Raw genomic sequence first — 23,723 nt, forward strand, 5'->3', positions numbered from 1 at the left:
CTTTTCTTTTTTTTTCCTAAGGTACGACACTAGATCGTAAATTGTAACAACACATCATTCCGTGGTGGGATAGCAATTCAAAATACAAGATTAATATCACAAAAACTTTTTTGTAGAAATGTCGCTAGAGTGCAAAGGCTAGTCTTGAAGGTTAATAATTGAATATTTATTTAGCACAGTGTGCATAACCGGCCCCACGGTGTGGGGGTAGCATGCCTGCCTCTTATCCGGAGGTCCCGGGTTTGATTTCCAGCCGGGTCAAGGTTTTTTTACCCGGATCTGAGGGCTGGTCCGGGGTCCACTCAGCCTATGTGAATCTGATGGTGAGATGGCGGCCCCGGTCCAGAAAGCCAAGAATAACAGCCAAGAGGATTCGTCGTGCCGACCACATGACACCTTCTAGCTGAGCAGCGGTTGCTTGGTAGGCCAAAGCCCTTCGGGGCTCTTGTGCCTTGGGGGCGCGGGGGGGAGTACAACGTACATATATAATATAATGTGAAATCTACACAAGCATTACATACTTTATGTAATATCCATAGATATATAGTGGATCATGTACATCATTCACAATTCTTTCACCTCTCTTTAGCAAATGCACTGAGAGATTGTGTTCTGTTGGAACAGGTCATTAAGTGATAACGAGAACAGGGCATGTCACAAAATTGGCTGACACAGTAATCGCTTGGGGTGTGAAATCTATTCATCAGACATGTTTTTCCCATGGAACCCATGGATGGTAAAGCATGTGTATATGTGGCATGATTTGTATTTAGGCTCTCTCCAAGCGCTAGTCTTTGCTACTTCCGCGTTAAAGAACTGTGCTGGTATTTGTTGTGCTTTGTAGTCTTTCTTCTAGTACCATATGAATAATAACACAGTAAAGGTTTCCACCTATTCAATACTAATATGTATTTACAATATTTTAAATTACTTGGAACTAGTTTCGACCCACCTAGGGGTCATCATCAGCCATATTAAAGCATAAACAACTCTTGTCGAATCCTAAAACATGTTATTATTTTTAACGGTAATAATCTTATAGATTTATAATTTATAAAGTGAAGTGTGGTAATGAAATGAGAAATGTTAGTATGGTACAGGTGAGTAGTAATTAATAATTATACGAGGAATATACATACTAAGAAGTTTGGAACAAAGTACAAATGGGGTGCTTAGTGTTGTAAAAATTATATACTCATGGATATCAGTAGTCCTTGTACTAAAGAATACAATGTAAAATGACACATATAAAAATATATACAAGTATGTAACAAAGTCTGGAGAGTAAAAAGTGATATTCTTTTTATGCAGAGTCAGCTTGACACTGATCAGCTTAAGCAGAGAAATTAGGCATTTGGTGTATTAAAGCTGTGTTGATCGGCAGCATTGTTGATTGTTGGACATGAAGTTATTTTTGAATTTCTGGTTAAGAAGAAGGTGGATACTGCGCGTGGATATATTAATTCTCAGTTCTTAGCGGAAACCAAATTGGACCTGTTAAAATGGAGAAAGCCAGTAAAAAACAAAGAACACGGAGATAGGAAAAGGTTACCATAAAGTGAAAGGACGCTTACCTTGCGCTGCGGTGTGTGTAGTTTAGCTGATGGTGTGCGACTGGTGGCGGGAAGAGAAATGTGGGCAGAGAGGAGGGCAGGCGCGTGCGGGTTAGGAGGAGGATTAGGAAGAGTTTGGGTGGCTTGGGGCGACAAGGGGGGTGGGAGGGGGGCCTTAAGGCGGGTCTGAAGGGTGCGGGAGAAAGGATAATTGTCTCGGAAAAATACCTTTGATTAAACTTAGGATTGAGTTTTGGTTGGCTGCATTATTGTTTCTGAGGAAAGTGATAAATAGATCGAAGAGTATGTTGGGTTTCTCTGAGATTTCATTGAGATTGTGACTGGCGTTGAAGTATTGGTCTAGGTGTGTGTAGTAATTTTCCATTATGTTGAGTAAAGGGCCCTTGTTTGCTAATTCGAGGATGTCCATGTCCTGTTCGATATTGGTAAAATTATGGTTATAATCTTGCATGTTTGGCCGATGGCTGAAAACCTGTTGTATTTTATTGCGTTAGTGTGTTCGTGGTATCTGGTATTGAAGTTTCTTCCGGTTTGTCCAGTGTAGGATTTTTTGCAGGTGTTGCATTTGATCCTATAAACTCCTGATTTTTACAACACTAAGCACCCCATTTGTACTTTGTTCCAAACTTCTTAGTATGTATATTCCTCGTATAATTATTAATTACCACTCACCTGTACCATACTAACATTTCTCATTTCATTACCACACTTCACTTTATAAATTATAAATCCATAAGATTATTACCGTTAAAAATAATAACATGTTTTAGGATTCGACAAGAGTTGTTTATGCTTTAATATGGCTGATGATGACCCCTAGGTGGGTCGAAACTAGTTCCATGTAATTTAACATATTGTAAATACATATTAGTATTGAATAGGTGGAAACCTTTACTGTGTTATTATTCATATGTTATTCTCAGTTCAATACGGACCAACAACATGAAATTCATAACCCTTGATTTATTCTAGTACCTCGAAGAAAAATGATTTCGTAGCCATTGCATATGTGAATCAGTTTTCTGTATATTTTGAAGTATGAAGAATTCGTTTCAGAAATCTGGCTATTATATTTTCCAGTCTTCTCAAGTTTGGAGCAGTAAATTTTCATCTTATAAACTTGATACCATACATTATTACTGGTGCAATTTTAAGTTTGAATAGAGTCATTGTGGTATCTTGATAGATGCCAGAGCTTTATTTGCTGCTGCAGTTTTATCTTGTACATGCAGTGTGAAGCTTGAGCATGTAGTTTGGAGCATGATTCCTGAGTATTTAAACAATGGTATGATTCCCATATTGTGTTACAAGTTATAAATCTCATCGTTGGGTCCGTATTGAGCAATGTATACTTTCCTAAAAGAATTTTTATTTCTTGAGCCCATCTTTTCAATACATTGATTTTTAAATTATTGATTTACATAAATATTTTTATATTATTGCTATGTCATAAGCAGGACATGTTTCGCCTATTTTTTAGGCATCTTCAGCTGCTGTTCCTACTACCTAAGATCAAAATAGTCAGGACCCTGGATTTTGTTTAATAATAATTAATAATTGTATGTCCTGAGCTATCGTGTGCAGACATTTCAATTTGACGCCATCTGGCTGTCTGCTCATCAATTTCGACGTTCCGTTTTACTTTAGGCCCACTAGATGGCAGCCCGAGTAAACCGAAACTCTTTTGAGCGTCTATGGCTGAGATTTTTAATGAATTTTGTCGAGTAAACACCAAATATGTCACCAGAGATCTTTTACATGCCGACATCGTACGACGTGGAGTGTCGAATGGACTTTTCTCCGCCCTTCAAAAATCCGACTTCCTCTGCCAGGTTTGAACCCGCTATCTTGGGATCCGGAGGCCGACACTCTACCACTGATCCACAGAGGCAGCTATTTTGTTTAATAAAATACATAAAATGGTTAAGCTGACATGTATTGTTTTAACTAAAACTATTTTTGTGTTTATTATCATCTGGCTGATGTGGATAGTTATGACTAGTGAATTGTTTTAATAAGTACCCTATATAAAAATATTTAGTTTGTATATAGTTGCTCTGTAAATCAATAAAATAAGAATTCTACGAATTGTGTGCAGTTGCAGGTGAACACATCTGTTGTTTTAAGTTTCCCTCCCTTTCTGAATTTTATTACCTTTGTTTCGGTATTGTTAATGCTAGGCAAGTTACAATCTGCCCATTTCTGGAGGTTGTAGAGTGTTAACTGAGCGATGGTGTGGCCTCGAGCCAGCAAAACCACGTCATCTGCATACATTTAAGCTTTACCTCTGATGTCTGTAGTGCATTTACAATGTCTGCTGTCATGAGGTTGAATAAAATAGGGCTCATTGGGTCCCCTTGCAAAACTCCTCCTGTCTGTGTTAATTGCGGTGTGGTAGTAATTCCATTGTAAATTTTCACATAATTTAATTGAGTGTGACCTTTATCATCTCTGCTTCAGGCTCCAAGTTGGCCATGGTTTGCTCGAGTTTCTCAATAAGAATTTTCCTGTGAATGCTATCGAAAGCTTTGGCATAATCGATGAAGATGACATCGAGAGGAGTGATAACATACTATATATTTCCTCAGACTTCCCCAGTGGTTTGTAATGTTGATTCTCCTTTCATGAATCCAAACTGCAGTGGGTGTATCTCTTTCACTAACCTTGGACTAATATGATGTAATAAAAGTTTTTAGAATAGTTTGAAAATGTTACATTAAAGTACTATTCCTTGATGTGAGCTGGGGTCCTCCTTATTTCCTTTGCCTTTATATAAGGAAATGCTATTAGATTGTCTCCATAGTCGAGGAATTCTTTTACTCTTCAAGCATTCATTAAATAATACCGTCAGTACATCTAAAATGTCTAACCTTGAATTTACTGTACCTAGCACTGTTATTAAAGGGAGCATATTATCCGCACACTTTATCTTGGTGCATTTACACCCTAGTGCTGAATCGGTCGACCTCGGTGATCTTCAAGATTTGTACTGGCAACTTTTGAAACACAAACTGTGAATCGCTTAAGCATCGTTGTGCGACATCTGGTGTACACTTTACATACTAGTACTGTTGTTGTTTACACAACAAAGCCAAAGTATAGAATTCACCTTAGGAACAAGATTCGCATCGAGAAATGTTTTATAATGTGTATGTGACTTAGTTGTTGGCTTAAGATGATAACGGTTTAGAGATTTCATATCGATCGATCATATTCTCGATTCAATTCAGATTTCATTTTCATTCAGTTGGCAGCACCAGGCAGCACTATTGATACGGGGACAGCTCCCTCCTTACTCCTCACCCCCATACACAAATGCACCAAGATAAAGTGTGCGGATAATACTATGAACATAAAAGAAAAATGGGGGGGGGGGAAATAAAACAAAAATAAACTACAATGAAGTAGTATTCATTAAGAAAAGATCAAAAGCAAATAACATGAAGGCATATAATAAGAAAGCGTAAAGGCAAAGAGAACCGTGGACATAAGCAATGTTGGAAGTAAATAATATACATTAGCAAAATAAGCAGCAAATCAAAGACAAGCATCTAAGAAAGCAGGTGAAATTGCAGAGGCCAAAATTTTTAAGTTACTGATTGTGGAAATATATTGTACCAGGAAGTGCCCATACCTTTTAGCTTGAAGAGCATGAGACTGAACGCAGGGCATGTACAGCACATTCAATTGGAGCGGGTACAGGGAGTGAGAGGGTTTTTTTCTGAATGAGGTTCATATATTTTAAAACTGTTCGTTTATTATGCAAAGTCGGATCATATCACCTCAGTACAATTGTAGTTAGGTTTGGCAGAATGTTATTCTTTCCTGCTTCTGGCGACGTCCTGCGTTGTACCACTACTCCTCCCGTCCTCAACACAGAACAATTCTCGGTACCATGGGACCACATATCAATCCCATGAAGACAGCTGTGGACTGGCTTGAGGCTGTAGAAATTCTAGACAATCTGGAAGGTCTCGGAGGTCTTGAGGTTCAAATCGCAGGGTTTGCTCACTTGGAATGACTTGCGAATGTTTGTGGCCATCATGATAAAGTTAATAGATATTGTGCAAATACACGCCTAAGTCCTCTGGACTTGTTGGATGGATGAGTAATGAGGTGTAATTTAGAAATGACTTTCACTGTTCCATGAAGGGATTAAAGAAATGCTGGTACACTGTGCTGAATATCAATGAAATCGAACATGAGACACTTCTTTAATGTGTCTTGCGCTGGTCCTCTGACTTGAGACAAAATTAAAGAAATGAAGTTATATTCTTGCAGCCTAATGTTCATGAAATCAAACCTGCACACTTCCTAACATAACTTGCAATTAACTCATACCGTGAGCTTGCTTGCTTGCTTGCTTGCAGAATTTTGTAATTTCAATCCCTTTGCCAAGAAATGTAAGAATAATTCAAAAATTAATGATTCAGGTTAGAGCTAAATTATTACAGTTGTAGGTTTGATTGGCCCTTTAATAATTTTTTGTAAATTAATTCAAAAGACGTAATGGAGCATAACTCTAAGTTACTCTGAAATCTGATGTTGGGAAATTTACAACTAAAAATTAGTACAAAGTAGCATCACACAAATCAACTTGTATGCAAGATGAAAAGTTAGAACTTTACAAGCAAATTATGCAACATTTTCTTTACAAAGTATATTAAACATATTGAAAAATAGAAAATAGAATGGAAAATGAAAGCAACGGAGAGTAATCAAGATCTTCGGTTCCTTGTCCAAGTTCTTGAAGAATTTTGTTTACTTAAATAGCGGACTCTTAAGAATTTTAAATGATTGAGCAAGAGAAGGTAGTTACTGAGAGAGTAAGGTGATTGTAACTTTAGAACTTATCCTATACATGTGCTTGAATAAGGTGTTTGATGCAATGAGAGGATTTTATTTTTTAATTTTTTCCATTTTTATAATAAACTGTTTAGATATTATAGGTATAAATGACTTTCTTTCTTTCTTTCTTTCTTTCTTTAAGTCTGTTATTTTCAATGATTGCTCCATTTCCAGACCTCATGTGGTGACTGTTGAGTGGCTTCTCCAAAGTATCAAACTACGAAGTCCTGCCCCTGAGGAACAGTTTTCTTGTTTTGAGCATTCTTTGTCACCACGTGCCGAACCACCTTCACCACTTAGCAAAAAGGTTGGTATTGCTCTGTCCTACTATAAAGTAATTTTAAAAAGAAATTAGAAACTAGAACACGCCTGTAATCCTCAATCATCAGCAAAGTTGCAATACTGCACATCTGCAATCTAACAAATATAGAATGAAAGAAATGGGGAAACAGACAGAAATACAGGCATTATATGAACCACTAATTAAAAGATAGCAAAGAACTAATCCTGGAATAATTTGAAATTCCTGCAAAACGTTTCAGTTACACAGTATTAACATATCTTTGGATCAGGGATAGAGTGCTGAACTGGTGATTCCTAGGTCAGCAGATGGGATCTGATTTTTAAAGGATGGAGAGAGGTTCATTCAACACTCCATGTCATATGATATTGGCTTGTAAAAGATATCTGGCAACACATTTGGTGTTTACTCGACAAAATTATTAAATCTGAGCCATAGATCGCCCAACAGAGATCCACTTGTCTGCCACCTGCTAAGGCAGTGTTTCTCAAACTGGTTCGTCTACCCCTAAGAATGCTTCTGAGATTTAATGGGGTATGCAACCAGCCCTCAAGGAAAAATTTGAAGAAAAATTAGTCTGGAAAGATACGAAGAAAGTTAAACATATACAGTAGTAGTCCACTGTAGCGAGTACTGCATATAATGAGAACCCCGTTATAATGGACATTTTTTGCTGTCCCTTCAAAATTCCTATATTAAACTGTTGTTGTTGTTAAAAAATGGTATTATCCTTCGGATACAGCGAGAGTCCTATCACTAACACATCAGTTATTACGAGTGATTGAACGCACATGATTTTTTCCGTTACCGGTATTTTATGTCCCCCAGCGATTATGTTACATGCGATCGATTACCTTCTCTATTGTTTCCTCGCTATTTCCACTAGCGAGTTCTCTCATCAAAATTCAAAGACGATGTCAGAGTCGATTAGTAATATCCGTCGACTGTTGTTCCGTAACGAAAATTTTAAATGAAACAGGGCATATTTCGTAATAAATGCGTAAATCTGTCCGATAACAGTTGTTAACTTGTTAAAAATAAAGGCTGACTAAATGATCGCTTAATTTTAATGTGAAATACTGCAATTGAGTAAGAATGGGATACACCTCGAGATATGGCAGAGTGCATAATTGATTTCAGAGGTTAGTTTATATTTTCTCACATCTGGTTAAATTACAGAAAGGCTATCATCGTGTAAATTTATAGTGAGAAGATTATAATTTTTCTACTGGCACTTGAAGTGTGTTTTCATCATACGTATAGTATGGTTAAGTTAGGATAGGTGATTCTGTTTGAATAAGAAAACTGAAACATTTGCCGCAAAATGCGATCGATCATCTTCGGTGCTGTATAGTTTTCTCACTATGTGCATTTGCAAGCTCTCTCGTAGGCATTCTAAGGTGATGTTGGAGTCGATTAGTAATACCTGTCGACTGCTGTTCTCTAAAGAAAATTCGAAATGAAAGAGGATAACACGTTTTCGTAATAAATGCGTAAATAACGTGACTGATAGCAGTTGTCAACTCATTAAAAATGAAGGCTGAAGTAAACGATCGCTATTGAACATTTTAGAGGAATTTGCCAAACTCGGACTGAAACAAAGTCCAAATTAAATTTATGGGAGAGATCTCAGATAAATTTGAAATGAAAACCGGCATCAGGCGGGGAGATGGGCTTTCCCCGATTCTGGTCAATATCGTCCTGGAAAAGGTAATAAGAGTATGAGAAGAAAGACTTAAGGAAAGGGGACGCCATCATGATAAGACTAGGTTCAAAGCACAAAGGGGTTGGTGTAAACTGTTTGATCTTTGCTGATGATATAGCAATCCTCTCTGGAAGTATAGAGACTGCCTTAGAGCCAATCAACCATCTGAAAGAAAGCAGGAAAAGTAGGACTTCAGATATCTTTTGAGAAGACTAAATTCATTTCAGATATTAGGAATTCACCCACAGCGCTAAAAACACAGTACAGGAAAATCATCAAGGTTAATAAATTTAAATATCTATGTGAAATAATTCAGGTTAATGGACTCGATAAGGAAGCAAGCAGATCAAGAGCAAGAAAACTGGAACTAGCAGACCAACTGACTAAAGATACCTACAATAAGAAGAATCTCTCAAGGAAAATTAAAATCAAACACTACAACACTGTAATCAAACCAGAGAGTCTGTGTGCCACAGAATGCATGTTCTCTATGAAAACTGTTAAAATAGAAGAGATGGAGATGAAAGGAAAATATTGAGGAAAATGTGGGGGGCTTTAAAATGCTAGGACACCCTCTCTCCACGTGTCATAAATATGGAGGGCCCTTGTACTGGGTTATGGGTGAAGTCCTCAACGGCATCTACAGCGGACAAGATGAACTCCGGTATGGTGGAGATGGCGGAAGGGGCAAACCCGTAGCGTCTGTACTCCAGAGGAGCAGCTATAAAAGGCGTCTGTCTCCATGTTAGGGGCGGCCTAATTTTGAACCTGGCAGTAGTATAAAATGCCTTTGGATGTGGGGAGCCCATCGTAACAATAGCCTATATGGATAAAACAGATATGGTGCTTCGGAAAAGGTTAGGGCATACCCTGCTAAAACCGACGCGCGACTCTTTGGGTGTTGGGGGAACTGTGAGAAGTGGCCAACCAGCACCAGATTACATCAAGATTGTGACAGTAAATGTCCTAACACTGACGGGAAAGACAGAAGAACTGGTTGACTTCATGAAAGAAAAAGATATAGCCATACTTGGACTGTGTGAGATCAAGAAGAGGGGTATGGGAGAGATTCCGTTGAAAGAAGAATACTGCTATATTACAACGAAAAGGATACAGGCTGTATTACAGCGGAGGATCTGAAGCAAAAAATGGAGTGGCTATCTTACTTGAGGTGTCCAGAAGCAAAACTCTGTGAGTGCACGAAAACATTTTTTTTTTTTCAGGAAGCATGAAAAACGTCTTACTTCCTTTGGCTGGCAGATATTCATCAAGATTCCTTTTCATTGTAGATTTATATTCACTTAGGGACTATTTTTCTGACAATCTTTAAAATATTGGGGTTTTATTTTTTTAGTTATTATCTAAAATGGTTTGGATTCGCAACCTTGCAAGTCCTGTCCTGTTCCATCGAAATTACACAGGCAACTCATCGTCTTTTGGATGAATTTCAAACTCTGAGTCATCCTCTGCATTGTTCGCAGCTGATTGAGAATCGATCAGATTCTTATAGAAAGCAAGGTTCTCGATTTCTTCCCTAGTCTCGCCGAAATGTTTTCCTAAGCAGAAAATCAGTGTCCCTAACTTCCACTTCCTTTAAGACTTTTCCACTCAGAATAGCATTCGGCTTCACAGACGAGTAGGCTTTGCCTCGTCTGCATATCCCTCTCCCTTCACCAGCGTCCATTCTGTAGGCCACTTCACTCTTAACAGTGCGTTTCCGTGTTTACTCCTGGTGATCACAACCCTTTATACAGGAGCAAATTTGAAGTGTCGCTGACCACAGGGCTTGATGACATCAGCAACTGCATCTTTCCAACACCGATTGACAGCATCTGCTCCCTGTTGTAAAACTGGGTACTCACTTGGTAATATGACAGTAACATTTGACCTGAGAACTTTTTCTATTCAACCAAAAATTCTATCGGGTGGTAAAAAAGAATATCCAACCATTGGATAGAAGATCTTCACCTGTTTAACACTGACTGGAGCTTCTTGTTTTGCCCTCAACAGTTGCCCAACATTAGGTGGATGGTGTGGATGCCATTCAGATCTGTTGATGTTAACCTGTGATGCACACAGGACACAATTTCATTAGATCCCTTTACAAAATTGGTTTCTTTCCACGTGTAAATAAACGTATTTCCCTGGTTTTGCCGCGCACATGATTGGCCTTGGCAGATCATAAAATTGTACACATACATTTGGCGTGTATAATAAGCACTTTGATCTCAACTTCGACAATGTAAGCTTTCTGGCAATGAAATGTGAAGGTTATTTCTCCATTGTCCTCAACTTTCAGTTTATCATAAAAAGCTTTTACCTTAGCTTTGTGTAAAGCAAGTTGTGTCGTCAGCTCTTGTTTTTTCACCTCATCTTCACCTGATCGCATTTGCTTTATTTGTTGCTCTAAACTGATACACACTGAGCAGCAGTCGGTTTCTGAGGAAGAGAAACTGATATTATAATCAGATACCAAGATAGGCCTGAAAAACTCGTACGTAACATTATCTACAGTTTTCTCTGGATCATCATTAAACATTTTCCAGAGCTTTGAAATTGATAATTCACTGGACATAAACAATCCAGTAATATTTCTTCCATGGCAATAGTGTGACTGAGCTGGTTTCAGCCTTTCAATAAACCCTTTGACAGCGCCCTCTTTTCCCTGATAACTATTTGCCATTGCATAAAATGAATTTCATTATAAAGCCCGTATTGTCATAAATATACTTTAAAGGTATGGATGGTCAAATGTTCCACCTTTACAATACTATAAGTTTTATTATTTAAATAACATTTTTAAAAAATATAACGGAACATGTTTCATCTATCTTGTAGATATCATCAGCCGAAAAGTTTTAAGATCAAGCACAAAGGACAAGGACAAAAAACAGCACATTAAAATCATTCGGTTTGTCGAATGCGTCAGTTAAAATAGTGAAGAATGTGCTGGAATGTTCTGAGCATAACACTTGAGTACTGTTAAAAGTGAAATTAAGAAATTGTACACATGAGATGATTCAATAAAATTGGTATTGAAGTTCTTCTTGACTTGACTTGACATACAGTATTCTGATGTGTCGGTAAAACTTGATGATAAGGAGCACAATGTTTAGTTCTAGTAGAATAAAGACGATCGATAAACATGTGATAAACATGAGTGAGGATTCCAGTAAAAAGATATTGAGATCGTCTTATTGGCGTGATGATGTTGACAATTCTTGTTAAGAAATTAGGTGGACTATCTGATCGTAATATCGTATGTAGAATGCCTTAATACCGTATTTCCCGGCATAATCGGCGCACTTTTTATACCAAAATTTTCGAAAAAATAGTAGGGTGCGACCATTATATGAAGAATTTTTAATACCAGTATTTGTATTACTCAAAAAGTGTATTTAGAACTAAATTGTATTTTATACAAATTTAAGATGCACGTAATACTCGCGTTTATACATCAAAATAATTAAAATAGTCTAAAACAAAATTCATAATTATTCACAACAATTCGGCGAACGTTTTTCCAACCTGAAAATAAAAATGAACGTATTAAGTTAATTGTCATTAGTTTGAGTATTAAAGTTAAAATATTATACTTGCAAAAAATTTTCACTTTGTTGTGAAATACGGACTTACCGGTACACAATTTATTCCAAATCTTCTGTGTCGCTATCGCAGGTTTCGGTATCTGATGCGCCATCCTCGCCGCTGTTAATACCAGTATCAGATTCTTCGTCTCTGTCACACTTTGTCATCTTCGGATCCGTCTAGTGCATTCGAAATCCCAGTCCTTTTGAAGCTCTTGGAGACTAGTTCAGGTGGTATAAGATCCCAACTCTTCATCACCCACGAGCATAACAAGTCCAAGGGTGGATGCCTGATATTTCCAGCGGGCGTCAATTGCTGATCGCCGCTCATCATCCACTCGTAAAATCGACGTAAGTTGTCTTGAAAGGGTTTATTAATACATATGTCTAGTTGCTGCAAGGCAGATGTTAGGCCACCAGAAATGACTATCTGTTGTGTCTTATTTTTACTGAGAAGTTGCTTCACTTCGTTCACAAGGTGACCTCGGAAACTATCTAAAACAAGCAGAGCTGGTTGTTTTAGTAGTGCACCGGGTCTTCTATCCCACACAGTTTTAACCCAGTCCTTCATGAGTTCTACGTCCATCCAACCCTTTGGTTGCACTCGTACATGAATTCCACGGGGAAACTGTATATTCTTAGGCATCATTTTCCTCTTGAAAATGATCTAAGGCGGCAACTTTCTTCCGTCAGCTGTAATGGCTGGCATTGCCGTGCATCGCAACTTCTCACTACCGCTGGTTTTCATTAATACACTCCGTGATCCTTTTAGCGCGATAGTGCTGTTGCGAGGCATATCAAAAAAGATTTGAGTCTGTTCGGCATTACTGATTTGATAAAGCAAGTACGAAGTTTCCTTGCGCAAACATATGACAAATCGGTGAAAATTTATGATCTTGTCCGTGTAATCAGCAGGCAACTTTCGGCTTAGTGTTCTCCTTCGCACTGACAGATTGTGTCGTCGCATGAACCCCTTAATCCACCCACGACTCGCCTTAAACTGAGTTATGTTGTGTTTGCGCGCTACCTCCCGTCCCTTAATGTGTAACATTTCATATGATACACTGCAGCCTTTGCTGGGTATTTCATTGACGTACATAAACACTTCTTCGTCAATTATAGGAAACTTCGCTGTTTTAGGACCTCTAAACGCGTGTCTAGAAGAGTTTGTGCTTTTCAGCTTGTTTTTTAATTTCCGCCAGTCACGCACCAACTTTTCACTCACTGAAAATTTTCTTTCTGCAGCTTTGTTCCCGTGCTGTTCAGTGAAGGCAATTACGCTTAGCTTGAAGCCCGCAGAATAGTTTCTATATTTACCCATAATCACTTATAAATGCTTCACACGTTAATGTTTTGCAACATAAATAACTTTCCGTAATTGTTCACTATTAAAACAAATTATTTCTACAAACACCCCAAACACAAATTAAAAACTTAAATTCTCATGCACACATTTCTACAGTAATCATATCTGTCACAAACAAATAAATGCATTTGTGATCTGTCCATTCCAGCGCAGCCAATACTGTTAGGCAGCAAGGAAGCATGCAGCAATTTGTTACCAGTTGAGCTCGTTGGTTGCGACACACTAGTGCACTTGCACAAAGCTCACAAACCAGAGCACGGGCGTCTTCATACATCGCTCTAGCTAACGCGGTGTAGATCTACTGTAGTTGAACGCGTTCCGAGACATCAGTAACAAACATTCATTTTTCAATTTCTTTTAAACATACGGTAATTAGTTAAAAGAAATAAATTTCATAATGATAGATCCGTATTGAACTGTGATTACAATAGAGTAAATTAATATATTATTTTGGGTCCACCTTTTCAATACAAAATGTAAACAGTTTAAATTACATAGGGACTAGTTTCGACCTAGTAATAGGTCATCATCAGCCTGAAGTAAATTAAAGCGTAAATATCGAAGAAGAAATAAACAATGTAAACACAAGTACAGTCTTTTTAAAAGTACATACCATGTGGGATATTGAGCAGCAATATATTAAAAATAATAACTCTTCCAATTGACGAAGCACTGAGCGGAAGTTATGTTGTTTATTTATGAATAAAGTTCAGTGCGCCGTATAGCATTAAAAGTCCAGTGTGCACTAAAAGATGTTATAAAGAAGAATTATCAGTTGAATGCTGGCTTCTTGAGTTTGCTGTTGTATATTCGAAGAAGTTACATCATTTTTTTAAGGTATTCATAGACGTCAAAACACATGGATGTAACATGTAACAGTTTTGGCAGGCATTTCATAGATAGGATAGTCAGAAAAATTGTTAACAAATCACACCCTTCTCAGAGAAACAAAAAAGAAAACTGATAACTACGCCACATTCACATTGAATAAATTGAATCACTTTATCAATTATTTCAATAACTGTAACATTCACTCACACCAATAATAGGATTTACGAAATCACCAATATTCTTAAGAAACATAATGTCAATATTGCCTTTAAAACAGTCAACAATAATACTAATTTATTTTATAACCAGCATAAAATCAATAACATTGTGAATAAATACAACAAATCAGGTGTATATAAGTTTAATTGCAACCAATGTTCCGCGAGCTACATTGGGCAAACCGGAAGAAGTTTTTTAATTAGATAAAAAGAACATGTTCACGCCACCAAGCACAAAAAACTCCGCCATGAGCATTCATATAACAGAGTCCAATCATTCCTTCACTTCCATAGAACAGGACTTAAAAATTCTTTATTTTCATAACAAGGGCAATTTATTCAACGTTTTAGAAAACATTTTTATTAATATAGACCAAAAATGCAATCCTGCTTACAATTTCAATGACATTTCAGAAACTGTGAACCTAATTTTCGAGGCATTGCTCAACAGTTCCTATTTTGACAAACCTTCTAACAAGCTTCCACGCAGTCGCTTCCCGCCTATTGGTTCCAGCCTTCCCCTACTCTCCCCTTTTACCAGCTCCCATCACACACGGCCTCCATAGTTCGCCTCCAGTTAGTTACAAACATCCATACCACGGTGAGATAGTCATTCTTGGGTAGGCGAGAATGTAAGTAATCAGATGTGCCGCATTTTATTTTCATTCATTCTTCTTTTGTATTACAAGATAATTGAAAAACTTGCCTACTTTTAACGTTAATAATAACCTTCATTCTCGGTCTAGGGCCCTCCGCTGCACATTCTACATACGATCTTACGCCTAATTTCTTAACAAGAATTGTCAACATCATCACGCCAATAAGACAATCTCAGTATCTTCTTACTGGAATCCTCACTCATGTTTATCACATATTTATCGATCGTCTTTATTCTACTTTAACTAAACATTGTGCTCCTTATCAAGTTTTTACCGACACATGGGAATGTTGGGTATTCAGCCCGAAGGCTGGTTTGATCCTCTGCAGCTCCGTCAACACCTGTCATAAATAGCCTAGGCGTCACTGAAGAGGCGTACTAGGGCAATGAGGAGTAAGGTAGTTTCCCGTTGCTTTCCTCACTGAGCCAGCCGTTGCTATTACATATCAGTCTGCCAAGCCCACTGAAATGCATGCACCAACCGACTCTATGAGCGATATTTTCACACCATTCATTACAGGGACTGGCTGCTTAAAGAATGGTATTACTAGCATCACTCATACCTCAGTCACTTTCAAATTGTCAAAGCCAAGGATGAGACTGAGACAGGTCAATGAAAGTAACAAATTTGATATAGCCCATACCAGAAGACATAGTGCACTGTAAACACTACATCTCGCCAGCAAAGGCATACATCGGAATAGTGTATGTCAATACATCACCATCAAGTCTGTTACCGTGTTTTAGTGGTAGGTAGAGGTGAAAGAAGGTGCGGGCGTGAACGGGTCTCAAACTACGGAATCAAAGTTAATGTAAAATTTAACAAGGTTATATTTTCTTTTCAAAAACAAAGAAATAACAAGCATGGCAGGTACAAGGTAGCAAGTCCAAAGGGTAGTTACAATATTTACAGGATTTGGGCTTCGCGCCCTGACTTCACAATGCTTGGGCAATCAGCTCAGTTTTACCCCAAACACAAGTTTCAACAGAGGGGCAGAAAACCCCATTCATGCCTAGGAGTCCTTGCTCCAAATTACACTGAAAAGCCTCCACGAGGCATACAACACTCAATTTTCAAAAGAGCCACACGCTCTCAACTTTAAGCCTCTCAAAGGCCACACCAAACTCCACCTTCGAGTTGTCCTCACTGGACATAGACACAGGGGTAAAATACCCAACCTACTGAGGTCTATTAAATGAAAAGGGGCAATTACATGACCTCTAAAATAACAATTTGAGAGGAGGCGATCTGCACTCCTAATACACTTGTTTTTAAAACCTAATCTGGCTCTAGGCCACTAATGCTAGGGCTAATCCCATACTACAGAGGTGACTTTAGAAAAGAGCAATTTGTTTTACGTTAACGAAGAATAGGTTGAGAAAATAAGTTCACCTCAAAACAATGTGAGTGGGAGCTCGAGAGGGTTAGCACTCTCTATCCCAATATGCAGCTTTAAAAGAGAATAGATGAAAAGATTGGTTACATTTTAGGAAAAGGTTACATGGTGGAAACGCTTCGAACCCGCTCCGAGAGTTAAACTGCCAACCTAGCAAGAAAAGAAGTTATTAAGAGGCCATTACCTGGTGTAGAACAGCTGGAGAAGAAAGAGGCGCTTCCCGCCCCCTGCTATGTACTTTACACACTGAAAGATGGAACAGAAGTGGCCCGGAGACCCAAAAATCAGCAGTTTAAATACTCTCGCGGAAGGTTCTAGGCGTTTTAGGGAAGAGAACACCCGCCCACAATCACTTTATTGGCTAGGGTACAGAAACATATCCAAGTTGGGGGAAGATACATCGGATTGGTCGGAAATTACTAAAAGAAATTCGGGATTGGATAAATCTAAAACAAGGGGAAAAAGAGGGGTATACAGCCAACTTAAACAATAACAGAAAGAAATTTAACAAGAAACAACCTTTTGAAATAAGAACTTCTCCAAAAAAAATAGTTCTTTCACTCCGCACTAGGGTGCACTATTGTTGATCTTCAGTAGTGTCCTCTAGAAGAGAAAGTTCACACTTCTTACTACAAGCAAAACAAAAATACGTTGAAAATGACACAGTTCAAAAACTCCAAAATTTCCAGGTAGAGACATCTTCTGAGAAACTTGAAAATTAATACTGTCCATAAAGTTCAGACTTCCTCCAGCAGAGGAGTTTCAACAGGCGCACATTTTAAATTAGCGGTGTGGAGGTGTACCGCCCGGTACAAAGTCAAGAAGGATTTTAATACTAATTTTATTGAATCATCTCATGTGTACAATTTTTTAATTTCACTTTTAACAGTACTCAAGTGTTATGCTCAGAACATTCCAGCACATTCTTCACTATTTTAACTGACGCATTCGGCACTCCGAATTATTTTAATGTGTTGTTTTTTGTCCTTGTGCTTTGTGCTTGATCTTAAAACTTTTCGGCTGATGATGTCTAGAAGATAGATGAAACATGTTCCATTATATTTTTAAAAAATGTTATTTAAATAATTAAATAATAAAACTTTTAGTACTGTAAAGGTGGAACATTTGACCATACCTTTAAAGAAAAACCAAAACTATTTGCCATTCGGTCTCCACCTCTTCTTTCAACTGGAGCATCTCCTGTTTCGAAGTACCGCTTACAGGCTCTCTGTACTGTTATTGGTGATACACCGAGAACACTGATGAACATCTTCTGGCACACACACAATTGTCCATTTTGGTTACCTACTATCATATGTGGTAAGTAAGTAGTACCTAATGGAAGTACTTATGTTATCCCTGGAGTCCGCTGTTCCTACCCGCCGCTGCCTCGCTGATTTGACTGCTGTGTGTATAAGTATAAACTTATCCTGTTGAATTTTGTCTGGGACTTCATGAAAGGCTTGATGTGCTCTCCTTATATCCTGCATTGATAATATTTCACACTGGTATGCTGATGAAGTCCCATGCTTGCAGTGAGATCGAACCGAAAACCCACTTGAAGAACATCTAGAAAAGAGCAGTTCCAGTAAGGAGAAAACCTAGATAATTATTTCAGATATTCATGTACAGCATTTTACAAAATACATGATTACTAAATGCCTCATTTTTAGTCCATTGGAGGAAATCCTTCCTGTTTGTGGCCATATGAAGCAACCACTTTTGACATTAACTTAAAATCTAATACATCATAGTGTAATATGCAGTTTACAGATAATGCTGCTAAATGAAGTTCTCATTATTTCCATGCAGTGGAATAGCGCGAAATATTACCGTTAACGATTTATCCTTACCTCATGTGTTTTGCTTTGTTCCTCTTCCAGTCAGTAGGATTTGCTAATTTCTTACAGCCTTTCTCCCTTGGAACTCTTTGTACACGTATTCCATTATTAAACTCCATTATTGTGGAGGAAATGATAACACAATGTTTATATTTTGCCCAACAAAAACACTGGAAACTTTCTTAATGCATTCACGAACAAGCCAAGAAAAGCATGCGCCAATATGACTAGTTAACAACTGGCTTACTACTGTGCCTTCTTGTTTCATGGCTGTGTGCAGTGGGGCCAACTTGACACAAGCTCAGAACTAACATCCAGGGAGAAAAAAGCTTGGAAAATAGTATTATTCAAACGCAGGATACAGTGTGTGTTAAGCTAGATTTGCACCTGCAAACCATCTTAACCCGTATGTGCCCACTGTCGACATTTGTCGACGTTAGTCGACGTTAATATCTGAATATTGTCGATCTTATATCGGTAAACCTGAATAATATTTTTGAGCTGCATTGTTTACAGTTCATAGTTTGATACTTACTGCATAGCACGAAAACAAGAATCACTCGTTTTCGCGCCATATATCATGGCTGCGTATGAAATATCATTCCGTATACACTCAAGAGGATGAAGCTTCCGTCGCGGTGAGTAATATTTTCTTATAATATTGTTACAGTTGAAAGTAAGATCGGACTGTTGTGGTAAACGTAATAACGAAACATGCCTTTAACAGGTTTTGAATTCATTTATGGCTGATTTATAGTTGCTTTTGTCTAATAGAGCAAAAAATTTCCACGTCGACATATGTCGACAGTGGGCGCGAATGGGACTGCCTCAGTACTGATATACAATTTTCATTTATTCTTCTCAGAGTGACCGTCGAGCAGATCGTAATCATCCTAGAGGAATCACAAAACATCCTAGTTGCTAATATATGCATAGAACAACCTGAAAATGCTTTCCATAGTGACGGGGCTAGCGATGATGAGTCTTGTGGAGATATTTACAGACTCTCTGGTAATCATCTCCGGGCTGATGCTGAACTAGTGTGTACAAAAATAAGTGAAAATGGTACAATGGTAATGCTGAAATGAAATACATAACAGTAATTCAGCCAGCATGTATAATTCTGCATAATATGCACATGGGGAGCGTCGATCAATTGGATCAAAATGTATCTTGTTACCGCATCAACATCAAAATCAAGAAATGGTACTGGCCTCTAATTGTGTTCCTTCTGAACGTCTCCATGGACAATGCATGGCAACTTTACCGTTTGACCCCAATTTAGACCTTCTCGGCTTCACACGCTACATCGTTAGGACATATATCCTATCTCGTGCTGCTACACGCCCTAATGCATGAAGACCGAGTGTGAAAGTATCTTCACGCGTGTTGCGAGAAGTGCGTTCCGGTACCTCGAAACAAGAGGGAAATAAGTGCGGTGCGCTCACTGTGGTAAGGCTGCCAAGAAACAGTGCAAAAATGTAACATTAGCCGCCACGTCCTTTGCTTCGAGTCATTTCACTCACGCTAAACCAGACTGGATGAAGAGAAGCAGAGTGTAACCTCAAAACGCAGACTAAACTGTTTTGAAATTCTACTCGTAGTTTTACTTTTTTGCTATTTTCAGAGTGATCATACTTGCTCAAAATTTGGTATTGTGTGTATAACAAGTACTATAAACATACGAATATTGTCCTTTTGTTTTGAAACAGTATGCATTCTAAATTGAGACGAAACCGTTCCTCATTTATGTTTTGAATCATGTTTTTTAAATATTTTCTGCTTATTCAACACTTATGTGACTAATATTCACTAACTGATTAATTATTACATTCATATAAGCTTAAAATGCGAAGAAAAGTTCCTTTTTTGAGCATGTCTCTTGCCCTACCAGTTCATGCTCACTGTCGACATATGTCAACACGGTAAATCTCCGCGAAAATGTGTTAATGAAACCTAAAATCATCATAAGCCTTTCATTTAGGTTACAAATATCTGTACTTACAAAATATATCACAATATTCCACGGAAAAATAATTTGGGCAGATATGGGTAAATTAATGGCGCTTGGTAAGGATACACCAAGTTCTGCTTCTTTATGATGAAAATGGATTCACTCAATTTTATCTTTGCAAACAGAAGTGAATACACACACTTTTGCATCTGTAGGCTGTTTTCAGGGTGCAATTTAAAGCAGACGGAAGCAGTTTTCCTTGAGTTATAAGGGCCTTATAACAGACGACAGCATAGGGAATAAAATGGTGGCATCAACTCGTTTTCAAGCAAAAGTGGATTTACTGCATTTTGCATCTGGACGCCTCACTTAAAAAAGAAATCCAAGAATATGTGGAATCTACAAAATGCGTCAGCGATAGGATGATGGTGATGAGACTCCAGTTTGAGAATGGCATGAAAGATCTATTTCAGTTGTATGCCCCACAAACGGGTTGCATAGATGAACATCTAGAGGACTTTTTAGTGGAAGTGGGGAGACAGATTGAAGATAAGGAAGTGCTATTGATGGGAGATCTAAATGCACAAGTTGGAATGGAAAGACAAGGAAATGAAGATGTTGTAGAGCCCTTTGGATATGGAAATGTAAATCCAGAAGGTGAGTTGTTGGTGGATTTTTGCATGAGGAACCAAATGATTGTTGGTAACACCTGATTTAAGAAGAACAACAATCAGAAGATTACAATGTATGGTTGGGGAGACAGACGAACAAAGACCATGATTGATTATATAATGATAGAGAAAGAACACTGGAAGAGCCTTTTAGATGTTAGTCATGCCTGAAGAAGCCTTTGGTGGAGATCATAGATTTGTGATAGGAAAACTGAAAGTGGGAAAGATTGAAAAAGAAACTCATTAAGAAGAGAGAAAAGAATTAAAGCATGGAAGTTGAAGCAGAAAAGCATACAAGAAGAATTTCAAAGGGAAATAATGGAGATCAGGAATGTTGAAGATGAATGGAAAAGATTTAAGGAAGCTCTGGTTGGATTTGCAGAAAATGGCAGAACACGTATGTGGCAGAACACCAGGAAATGTGAAAGACAAAGAGACACATTGGTGGAATGATAGGGTAAAGATTAAAGTGAAAGAAAAGAAAATGGCATGGAAAGCATGGAAAACATCTAAGACTGAAGAAAGTAGAAGAAAATATGTGGAGGCAAAGAATTTGGCCAACAAAGTAGTGGAGGAGGAAAAGAGGGAAAGCTGGCTCTTATTCACACAGAAATTGAGAGATGATATGTAGGACAGCAAGAAATTATTGTATAGTATCTTAAGCAACAAAAAAGAAAGATCAAGTAAACACCAGATTTGTGAAGGATGAATGCGCCATAATATTAACAAAGCCAGAAGAAATAAGAAATAGATGGCAAGAGTATTTTCAGAAGTTGCTGAACATGAGAACTAATGACAGTCATTCAATAGACAACCAGGAAAGGCAATTAGTTGATGAAGAAATGGATAAAGAAATTACAATGAATGAAATATTGAAATGGCAGTAAGAAAGATGAAGAATGGAAAAACTGCTGGAATAGATGAAATTTCAGTGGAGACGACAAAGGCAGCTGGTGCTGTAGGTCTGCAGTGTACATATCGAGTTCTCAGGATTGTCTGGGAGAATAAGGAGGTCCGTGAGGATTGGCAAAAAGGAATAATCATCCCAATTTTCAAGAAAGGTGATAAGAAAGTATTGAAGAACTACAGGGGAATTACGCTGATATCCCATGTTGCTAACATAATGGAGAGGATACTGGAAAGTAGGATAAGGTTGAGGTTTGAAAATCAGATACAGGTAAACCAGTTTGGTTTCAGAAGTGGAAGGTCAACAATAGAGCCCATTTTCATTATGAGACAAGTAATGGAAAAGCAATGGGAGAATGGGAATGATATGATGCATTGACATGGAAAAAGGCATATGACAGTGTCCCCAGGACTAAAGTTTGGAACAGCCTGGTGCAAAAAGAAATTGGACAGAGATTAATGAAAATGATCATGGCATTGTATGAGGAATGTTGTAGTTGCGTACAAACACAAGTTGGCAGGACAAGTTTGTTCAAAATCACTAGTTTACAATTTTAATGGATGACATCATGAGAACAGCAAACGCAGCATATGGAGAAGAGAAATGAACATGTTATTTGCAGATGATATTGTGATTTGGGGAGAAGAGGACATGCAGGTTCAAGAACAGTTGGATGTGGTGAATGGGAATATCGAAGAATGTGGATTGAAAATAAGTGTAGAAAAGAGTAAAACTCCTGTTATGACTAGAGGGGAGAAAGAAGGGAAAAGTCAGATTAGACTTGCAGACAAGCCCCTGGAAGTAGTGTAGACGTTCAGATACCCGGGGAGTGAATTAATGGAGAATGCTGGACTGGATGCTGAAATGAGTAAGAGGATTTAAGCTGGAAGCTGTTTCTGTCATAGTGTAAGAAACATGTTATGGGACAAAAATGAGCCAATGGAAGCAAATGAAACTATGAACAAGATGTGTTACGTACTCATAACAACTAACGGAGCAGAAACTTGGACATTGACAAAGAAGGACGAGAGTCGAATACAGACAGAGAATGAAGTTCTTGAGGAGTATGAAGCAGAAGAGTAGAAGAGACAAAATAAGGAATGAGAAAATCTGGGAAGAAATTGGAGTGGAAAAAATGAATGATAGAATAGAGCCGACTAAGATAGTTTGGGCACATAAAGCAAAAGAGTGATGAAAGAATGCCAAAAAAGGTGATGAAAATGCAAATGCAAGGAAGGAGAGGCTGCGGACGACCGCGATTGAAATGGAAGGACACAATCCAACGCAGTATTAGAGTAAGAAACCTGGACTGGGACACAGTGTTGGAGGAGGAGTGGTGGAAAGACCGAAGAAAGTGGAGAGGAATCATATTTGCTCCTACCCGGCTATAGCTGGATAATGGGAAATGATGATGATGGTGGTGGTGGTGGTTGAAAACGATGGAGGGAGAGTTTAGGTATAGGAGGAATAAAGGTCTATACAAGGATGAATAAAATGAAAGCCTGATAGACACGATCAGAAAGAGGAGAATTAAATTTTTTGGTCACATAAATGAGTGTTTAACCATGTTTACAAGAGGAAGAATGGCAACCAGTGGATCCAAGGAGTAAAAGAAGAGATAACAGAGATTGAAATATCAGACAATGTAATACAAGATAGAACCATTTTCAGAAGATTGATACAAAATTTCAAGTGTTTCCAGCAAAAGGACAAGAGGAACGTTAATAATAATAATATCTTAACACAAGAGAGGAGGAAACAGCAAAGTGAAGGATGAAGAACTATTGGAAGTCAAGAAAAGAAGGATTAAGATGAAACCACTGGGTTACTTTCCGTGGTCCTTAGATGGCCAAAATCAAAGAAAG

At 38.0% G+C, this 23,723-nt stretch overlaps 1 protein-coding gene across 1 annotated transcript in view; it reads left to right on the forward strand.

Annotated features, from left to right (window-relative positions):
- mus101 (mutagen-sensitive 101) overlaps positions 1-23,723 on the forward strand; it is a 508,677-nt gene that overhangs the window by 221,915 nt on the left and 263,039 nt on the right. The window contains exon 11 of the mRNA XM_068224988.1: positions 6,597-6,729. Coding sequence (XP_068081089.1) covers positions 6,597-6,729 — 133 coding nt within the window. The remainder of the gene's footprint in view (positions 1-6,596; positions 6,730-23,723) is intronic.

Source organism: Anabrus simplex, chromosome 1, assembly GCF_040414725.1.
Source record: "Anabrus simplex isolate iqAnaSimp1 chromosome 1, ASM4041472v1, whole genome shotgun sequence".
NCBI lineage: Eukaryota > Metazoa > Arthropoda > Insecta > Orthoptera > Tettigoniidae > Anabrus > Anabrus simplex.